This window comes from Gossypium hirsutum, chromosome A11 (genome assembly GCF_007990345.1).
Source record: "Gossypium hirsutum isolate 1008001.06 chromosome A11, Gossypium_hirsutum_v2.1, whole genome shotgun sequence".
Classification (NCBI taxonomy): Eukaryota; Viridiplantae; Streptophyta; class Magnoliopsida; order Malvales; family Malvaceae; genus Gossypium; species Gossypium hirsutum.
The window spans coordinates 6286275-6296452 of NC_053434.1; the positions used below are offsets into that span (position 1 = coordinate 6286275).

Here is a 10178-nt window from a genome sequence, read left to right on the forward strand (position 1 = left end):
TCGAGCACTTAGGTGGAGAACATATCAAGTATTGTAGGACGGGAGGAAAACAAAAGGTTGTCCATGGGTATCTCTCAAGCACCTTTACATGCTGCCACGTGTTCATCATGTGGGAGTTTAATAGTTATTTATTTATATATAAATTTTAATTTATCGATTGATCGCATATATTGCAATTCTAAAAATATAAATAATTTTATAAAAAATTAATAATTTTGATTAAATTAATATCATAAATAATTAAAATATTATTTTTACATAAAAAATAAATATTATTATGAAAGTATTTATATTATTTAATAATTAATATAAAATCTTAACAAACTGCTAAAATATACAATATCATAATTTCAACCTTAAGATATTAATAAAGAAGTTTCAAACAATATTCCATGGAAGTATTTATAAATCTAATCTTAAAGATTTTATAATACTTTTTTTACTCAAGTCTGTCATGTAATCTAATGTAAAATAATAAAATTATCTAAACAATGTGGATGAAAGAATATCTTTAACGTAAAAGAAATTATAATTTATTTTGACAAATAACTTGTATTTAAATTTTTAAATATGTGGCTTTATTTGTATTTTTAATGTAATACTAAAAAATAAAAACAACATTATAATAATATTAGCTATTTTCTCATTTAAGTTAATACCCCGCTGAGAAACTCGGTTTTATATAAATAGTAGTAATGTTATTTGACTTGAGCCGAATCAAAATTTAATTTAAAGTATTGATTTGATAAATGTTTTTGAATTGGTTAAATCGAAAATTAGTATAAATTAATTAAATTAATTAAAAAATCAGTTGAATCGATAACTGATTACCTAGATTTGAAAACATTGATTAACAGAGATAATGCACATCAAACATGTTTAAAAATAAAATCAAGTAATCTTTAGTTTATATTAATTTTACAATCCTACTATACCTTTGCCAACTGCCAAAGGCACATACCCATAGCAACGACATCCGACCTGGGATTCTGTCTTCTCTCTCTGTTCCTTTGTTTTGTTATTTTGGTTTGGTTTCTCGCCTTGCTGTCAATGGCGAACAGATACTGGGTGGTGTCTCTTCCGGTTCAGAATTCGGCGTCCACATTGTGGAATAGCTTACAAGACCAAATCTCCAAGCATTCCTTCGACACTCCTCTTTACAGGGTACCTTTTCTCACGGTCTCTCTTTCTTTTCCCCTCAATTACATCTAATTTTCTCATCCTTCTTTCTCTTTTTCATTTCTTCAATCCAATTTTCGCAGTTTAATATACCAAATCTACGTGTTGGCACTCTCGATTCCCTCCTTGCTCTCAGTGATGATCTCTTCAAAGTAATCTTCCTCTTTTTTACTTTCTGCTTTTTATATATTTATTTATCAAATTCTACTTTTTTTCCCTTAGATCTGCTAAATTTCTGATGATTCACCTGAGGCTTAACCACTGTTTGTGTCTTTAGATTTGTTTAAAACAAAATTATGTGAAATTACTACAACTTTTAGAATTGAGTTTTAATTTATTTTCTTTGATTTTGATTTTCATGTATGAGCAGTTGAATACCTTTATCGAAGGAGTTTCTCAGAAAATCAGGAGGCAGATCGAGGAACTGGAGAGAGTATCTGGATTGGAGAGCAATGCCCTCACCGTTGATGGAGTCCCCATTGATTCTTATCTAACAAGGTAAAAAAAAAAAATTGGCTCACTCATGTGAATGAATGTGGCGGTATTAGTCATGGATCTCATTGGTTACCATGGACAATTTGTTTTGTTACAAGAGTTAATTTTTGGTGATTTGATGGAAGGTTTGTTTGGGATGAAGCAAAGTACCCGACAATGTCCCCCTTGAGGGAAATTGTTGATGGTATTCACATTCTAGTGGCAAAGATCGAGGATGATCTCAAGGTAATTTCTTGGCTCAAATTTCAGATTTTATATACCTTTATACATGTTTGTTTCTTACATTTATTAGTTGAATGGGAAGTTGGGGTCTTGAAGTGTTGTTTATTATGTTAGGTTCGTGTTGCTGAGTATAACAATGTGCGCGGCCAACTTAATGCCATAAACAGAAAGCAAAGTGGAAGGTATGGCTGTCGCTTCAGTATGATCAGTACAAATGCAAGAAGATTTTGCTTTTACTAGCTGATTGAATTCTGTATGTTTTAGCTTGGCTGTTCGTGACCTGTCTAATATAGTGAAGCCTGAGGATATCATTACTTCTGAACACCTAGTGACTCTCCTCGCAGTTATTCCCAAGTATTCACAGAAGGATTGGCTTTCAAGCTACGAAACATTGACTACCTATGTGGTAAGTAATGTCATCCATGGTTTAAAGGAACTTTAGCTGTCAATTCATTGTTGCTTGTGATATACAATGCCACCTCAGAGAGCAGTTATTCTTGTGATTTGTTTAGGCCCCTGGAATGGGTGAATCTTGTGAGAGCAGTTGTTCCAGTTTATTTCTGATGATATGAGAAATAGAATTCATTTTTGGGATAAAATTTGGAGCTTATCAATGACTGAACTTTGTCAGTTTTAGCTTCTTATTTATTGCCCCACTTCTTTTTTTCTCTTACTGAATATTGTATCCACTCTTTGTATTACAGACTTGTCTATTTAGTTATTAAACTTTCTTATTGTTTGTTGTGGTCATTCTGAGTAACAGAGCCATGCGATTTCAGGTCCCTAGGTCCTCCAAGAAGTTGTATGAAGATAATGAATATGCTCTTTACACTGTCACGTTATTTGGTCGCGTCGCTGACAATTTCAGAACTAGTGCACGGGAACGAGGCTTCCAAGTGAGTGCATTCGATGGTTGCATTTGCATTTTCTATATGAGTAAAATTTCTTTAGGATATTCTTATGCATGGTCATGGTGCATAGAAAATGTTTTACTCCCTTGGAGGATTTCTTATTCCCATTGTTGCCGCATTTCTTTTGGTGTCATTCAGATTCGTGATTTTGAATATAGTCCAGAAGCACAAGAAAGTCGTAAGCAGGAACTAGAGAAATTGGTACAAGACCAAGATAGCTTGCGAAGCTCACTTTTGCAATGGTGTTACACTAGTTATGGGGAGGTATCTTATATTTCCTTTCCTTTTGCTGTGAAATCCCTCAAATTTTACCATATTTTGAACAAGTTTTTGAATCAGTTGCTTGCCCGTAGGTTTTCAACTCCTGGATGCATTTTTGTGCTTTACGTATCTTTGCAGAGAGCATTCTAAGATATGGTCTGCCGCCGTCTTTCCTGGTAACTTTTACTTGGTCATTTCTACAATGATTTATGAACCAAAATTTCCTTGACAACTAAGTGCTGGTTTTGTACTGATATCAGGCATGCGTTTTGTCCCCATCTACAAAGGGTGAGAAGAAAGTGCGGTCCATCCTTGAAGAGTTATGTGATAGCACAAACAGGTACACAGCTTTTAATCTTGTCATGTGTAATAAAGTTGACAAAACCAGAGTGAATATGTTGTCAACTGCTGTTGTTATCTTTTGCTCATCTGCCCAAATCCCAATATGGGGCGCCAAAAAGAAAAACACTGCTCAAATCCCCCAATTTGTTACATTAGGCTGCAATCATTAACTAGTAATTGTGTGGGAAATGAGTTATTTTAAATATGTTCTTTCTTTTCTCCCTGTTGATGTGTACATGGCTGAAAATGGCAATGTTGATCTTGAAATATGCTAAATTTGACAATGCTGTTACAAAAACGGATACTTTTATTTGTTCATCCTGAAAAATAATTGACTTGATTCTCATACTAATTTCCTACTTTCTCTGATATGAAATTCACTAATACTGGTCCTCTCTGAAATGCAGCACATACTGGAAGACTGAAGATGAAGGCGGAGCAATGGCTGGTTTAGGAGGTGATGCCGACACCTATCCCTATGTCTCCTTCACAATCAACATTGCTTGATGAATGCAATTGCTAGCTCTTGATTCTGAGCATCTTCATCAAGACGACAAATGATAATAACGTAAAGTGTAGGAGATGCTGTATATTGATTCTTTAGTTATTTATGGACATCCTCACCTTAGGGAGCAGTGTCTGAAACTTTTGTATTCTGAATTTGAGGCTTTAACCCTTGGTTTCTATTTCTGACAATCTGCAATGTTGAGGCTTCACCTCTGCCTTCTATATATATTTCAGTAACTTTGATCAGTTCACATGTCTATATATAAAATATTTCTGTAAGCCTATTTGAACAACAAAACTCTTTGGTCGATCTTTCAGCATCCTATATACATATGCCATTAGCATAAACTATAAATATAATCACATGAAAAATCCATATTAAAATAGAACTTCCATTATCAACAGTTGCAATCACACCAGCTTCATTGATAATAAGTTAAGTCAAATAGATTAAATTACCCAAAGCTGATTGAGATCATAACTGGGCAAAGGCCGGGGAGTTCCAAATTAAGGGTACAAATGTGGAGATAACTTAGTTACATTAATCGTACTTGGGTTCAGATATGAGGCTGGTCCAGTATGTAACAGGTCATAGCTTGGTCGTTGATGGAGGGTTCCACAACCCCTGCTTCGATAATCATAATTATAAGGATCTTATTGAGCTAAGCTAGATTCCACTTCATTAGAAATAAAATTACATGTGAGATTATATAAATATATAATGATTCTCACTTTACATATATTTAAGGGGTGTTTAATTGACTGAATGTAATAAGATTACGATGTTTAAAATATTTCAACTATCTCATAATCTTATATTATGGAATAATGCCATAATGTTCTAATTCTTTTCTTAAATTGTCTAAGATAAAAATACCCTTTTGTTTCATTATATTAATCAATATAATTTTAATAGTTAAAATAAGAATGGTTTGTACATTTTATCTTTATCCTTACATTTTTCCACCCAACATTTTCAAAGACTATGAGTAGGGTTTCAATAATTACATTAGCAATGAATGAGTAAATTTAGAAATAAAAATTACTAAATAAATTAATATTTGAATTTTGGAATTAATTTATCAATCATGAATGCATTTACTTTATTTTTTTAAACATGAAGGATAGGATCCCTACATCATATAATTTGCTTGTTAGAATTTTACATGGAAATATTGTGGGTATAAGTTCATATGCTAAAATCAATGTGTAATAAAAATAAACTTATTAAATTATTATATAATTTTATCAAAAATTTGAGACTAAAAAATAGTGAAGGAAATGAACGACAATTTTCAACAAAATTATATAACAATGACAATAAAATAGAAATTGATTATAAATAATTTTATATTCCATGAACTAAATACTTTGTATTTGAATAAATTTTTTTTACTCATTAGAGGTACAACCCTAATATTAATGACCTTTTACACACTCTATAATTTTTTTTGAATAAAAAACATTACAAAAAAGACTACCAAATCTTCATGGAGGCGTTTTAAAAAGATGAGTACTACCATTATTACCAACAAACATTTTAGTTAGGCTATCAACCTCTATTATAATTTTTGGATACGTGGTGAATTAACCAATGCACCATTTTAGTCAATTTATTTTGATTCATCTAACCAAAGCCGAATTAGACACTTTGTAGCACTCCCTTGAACAACTTGTACTGCCTCTAGATTGTTCGATAAGATAAACACTTTGTCAAATCCTCTATCAATAGCAATCGTTAAGCTTTCTAAAATACTCCACAACTCAACACCTAAAATCGAACAAATACATACAAATCAATTATACTCAAGAATTCATTTGTCGTATCTATCACATAGAATTCCGAGATTACTTATTTTTCTTTATTCCTTTCAAATTCATCCAAATTTAATGCTTCTACATATTATACAAATAAAGGGTATTACAAAAGTTAAGCATCAAATTTAATGCTTACGGGTTTCTAGCCAATGGTTTCTTTGATGCCAATTGTTTCTTACCTCTTAACTTATCCATATCCCAATTGAGTACCAATAACTAATTGAAATGAAACTGATGTTTTTATGGTTGCTTAAGTATGTATGATATTTTTGTAAAGTATAAATTTGAAGTTTTTGTAAAAATTAAGTTTTCTCAAAAAAAAAGAAAAGAACATTCTCTTTTCTATAAATACTAAAAAATACCACTAAACTTATCAAACAATATTTCTTATGCAAGTAATCTGGATACCGAAAATTAAGATTTTCCAACAAAACAACATTATAATTATAATTTATTAGACAGATAGGTTACTTGAAAAATATATGTTATGGTCAAATTTCAATTTTCATCCTTAGACTATATTCAAATTTGAGATTATATAATAATGGTAAAAAATTGATCTTTGAATTTAACTTTTTAACATTGGTTTTTTTTAAGACAACAAATAACATTAATCATAAGAGTACAATCATACCCTAAAAATTGAAACAATAAGAAAAATGACAATTAAGGCCCAGCCCAGTCCTAAGAGGAGAAAACCATAGCCACCACCGTTCCCAGCCGCTGTCGCTTGCAATAGGGGAGTGAGGAAAGTGACCGAAGAAATGAACACCAACAGGATTGTCATACTCACGCCTAACAGATCCATCGTCGAGGAGGAGCCAAGGCCAAGGGAGAGCCCAAACGGGCCACCGTCACCCCCGTGGAGCTAGTAGGGGACACTGACGACTGTAAATCCAAAGCCTCCGAGAGGGGCATTAGCACCAAGACAAAACAAGGGTCAGGTGCAACTCGATCGACGTTACTAAGCACAAGCCATCAAGGCCAAACGGCGACGACGCTCCACCTGGCATGGAAATTGCCAAGAACCACCTACCCAAAGAGTTGAAGAGGAGGTATATTTAACTAAAATAAAATACATTGAACTGTTATATCTGCTGCTGCCACCAGTTGAACTGTCCGTGGGAACTGCTTAAACCACTGAAACTTGTAGAGTTAATATTTTGAGAGGAGGGAAGCAAGGACAAGAGAGGTAAGACAGCTAGCCACCAACAACTGGTGGTTGGCTGTCTACAAAGAGAAAGGTGAAAGTTGATTCTTAAACAACACTAAATTGATTCTTAAACAACACTAAAAAAAAGAGACAAAACTCTAAGAGAACATTTTTTCTTTCTTAAACTTGGAACCAACATTGATTAGCTAAATTGTAACGAATAGAAATTCAGATTTTCATTTCTGTAAATTAAATCTGTATGGACGAAAACTAAAGATTGAGAAATTAATATCAAAATATATTGAGGTTTAATTAAGTAAATTAATTGATAAATTAGTTAATTAAGCTCAAAAATTAAATTAATTCAGAAAAAACTTTAGAATTTGAATAGTAATTATCCAATGATCAAAATGATTATTTAACCATTAATTAACATAAAGTAACGGATAATGATGAGTAATTTCGCCTAAGATTAAATTATGATTAAAACTTAATTAACCAATTAATTTAGACTAATTAAAATATAATCTAAGAATAAAGGTTAACTTAGTGGAGATGACAACATTTCATCTTCCTCAAGTGTTCAACCGTCCAAAAATAGAGAAAAACCACCATTTTTGAAAGCTTCTTTGAGCCGTCAAAATTGTAAGGTAACAAAGTTAAATTCATGAAATTTTCATAGATTTATGATTATATGAGCTTGATTTAGCTAACTTATATACTGATTTGTTTAATTGTTAAGTTTTTAGAAACTTACAATTATAGAGAAATTAATGAATTAGGCTTGAATTTGGTAGTTAATAAGCTTAGATATGATAAGGATTAAATTCTAAAGCTAATTAAGCTTGTTAAATAATTTTGAAACATTTCAGGATTAAATTGAATAAATTAAAAATTATCATGGGATTGTGCTGTAAATAGAAAGTATAGGGTCCCTAATGGAAGAATGTGAAATCGGATTTTGATCTAATGCTAAATACCGAAAAATATGCATATCCCGCGTATAGGGGCTAAATTGAATAAAATGTAAAATATAAGTGGCTATGTGTTTGGACGTGAATTGTAACAGCCTAATTTTCAGTGGTGTCGGAACAGTGATTCGAGATCACTAAATCCGACAAATGAGTAGGAAATATTATTAATTTAGTGAGTATAAGTTAAATGTGAAGTTAGGGAAAATTTTGAAATAGTGAATAGTGTACTAAAAATAAATATTAAAATAATTAGAATAAAAAACGAGGTATCGAGATTTTGGGAATTTTAAATCGAGCCATAAATATTTTTATAAATATTTATGGAGTGTTAATATGTTAGTATTAAAGTTTCGTCAAGAAATTTTAAAGTTCTGATAGTTAATTGAACAAAAAGGACTAAATTGTATCAAATGCAAAATTGTGAGAAATGATTAAATAGCTTAATTGATAAAAGAAAGAGGGTTTAAAAGGAAAATAGACCCAAAGGTCTATTTGGGCTGGAAGGCAAGGGCATGAAATCAGCAAGAAAATAAGGAGAATTAAGGGTAAAATTGCAAAATTGCAAAATTTACTTAAAAAAGCTAGGACTAAAGTGGAATTATCCAGATTTCTCTTTATTTTTTCGGCATTCTAATCAGAAAAACGCCATGAAAGAGTTCTATTAAGCTGGTTTTTCATATTTTTGCTGCAAGTAAGTTCAATTCTTGATTATTTCTTGAAATTTTTGTGTTTTTGTGACTTTTACAACTAGGTCCACTTGTTGAATTCATTAGTTTTTGATTCTAAGAAAGAAATTTAAAGTTTCTATGCATATGTGCTGGAAGTATATGATGATTTGGCATGGAATTAGAGCTTTAAATTGTTTATATGTTGATTTTATTGAAAGAATTGAATAGAAAGTGAATGCTTGGGACCTAATTGTAAAAGAGTTTGAAGTTAGAGTTTATGTAGAAATTCTGAATTTCAATAGTTATGAAATAACTTATAATGTTTAGGAAAAGTATTAATTGAGAAAATTATCTTAATTGAGGGGTTAATTGAGCAAGGACTGAATTGTATGAATTGTGAAATTTGGGGCAAAATGGAAATCAACAGTTTGCACTAAAACTGTTTTGGACAGCAGCAGTGGTCTAACTTTGAAAAATCACCAAAAATTGTATAAATGAAATTAGAGGATGAATAAAATATAAAATTAAAGCTTATTGAGTCTAGTTTCTTATAGAAGAAATGATATAAGCAATGAAACTGTAAATCATGAGATATGATAAATTTTGTGAGACAATGTCAGAATGATTTCGGGTTCCCCTGTTCTGACTTTGTAAAATCATTAAAAATTGGATAAAAATAATTAGGGGCTTAAATTTATATGTTTAGAATCCTGAATGAGTCTATTTTCAAGAGAAACAAACAAGAACATCATTCGAATCCTGTACGAGGAGATAATTAATTTTTAGTGAAGAAGAGTCGGAACTGTCAGACAGCAGAACAGGGGAGACTTCAATGAATAAACTGTATTAATTGGCCCAACCAAAAATTATGAAAATTTTATGGTAAGAAGATATGTGAATCTAGTTTTAGGGAAAATTAGCGGATCTTAATTTGGAGTTTCGTAGCTTTAGATAAAAATAATTTAGTGACTATGACACGGGTGGATAGCTTGAATATTCACATAAGTAATTACTAAAAATTATGGATAAGGTTACTTACAAGTGTGTTATTTATACCAAGGATGTGGATGGAGAGGAGGAGGAGGAAAAATATATGAATGACTCGTGTATAAATTGATCACATGCCCGATTATAATCGATAAGTGTTGAATTAGAAACGATATAATGTTTTATTTGGAATATTTATTATGAAATTATGATTATTGCTATAATACAAAAAATCGAACTTGTGAGTTTATATAACTAAATTTAGTGACCATTTGTTAATATTATTAAATTTCAATATTATTTAATGAATGGTGATTAATATTTATGCATGTTAATTGTTGAAAATAAGTAAATTATGTACAAAAGTTATGAAATTGAACTGAGAATTTCGGAGGAACGGAAAGCAGGAAATGAGTACGATCTTTCAGTGAAAAAGATGAATTGACGGTAAATTACCCAAGTAAACCGAGATTCAGCATTTGTTGCGAATTCTCGTGTTTGCTTTCCGTTCAGCTCTTATGAGCTTCCGTTAACTCATATGAGTTTCAGTCAACCCTTTTGGGGTTTCAGTTCAGCTCTGATGAGCTTCAGTTAGCCTTCGGGCTTCCGTTTAGCACTTATGTGCTTCAGCTAGACTTCGGGTTTCAGATTACGATGTACT

The 10178-nt window shown here is 31.5% G+C and overlaps 1 protein-coding gene across 1 annotated transcript; it reads left to right on the forward strand.

The window, feature by feature from the left end:
* Positions 1 to 914: 914 nt before the first annotated feature.
* LOC107922793 (V-type proton ATPase subunit C) lies at positions 915 to 4163 on the forward strand. Its single transcript, XM_016852964.2, has 11 exons — positions 915 to 1164; positions 1263 to 1331; positions 1550 to 1677; positions 1800 to 1899; positions 2011 to 2078; positions 2161 to 2302; positions 2676 to 2792; positions 2946 to 3071; positions 3161 to 3244; positions 3329 to 3408; positions 3818 to 4163. Exons 1-11 carry the CDS (start codon positions 1051 to 1053, stop codon positions 3915 to 3917), a joined length of 1128 nt encoding a protein of 375 aa, XP_016708453.2. The 5' UTR covers positions 915 to 1050; the 3' UTR covers positions 3918 to 4163.
* Positions 4164 to 10178: the final 6015 nt, after the last annotated feature.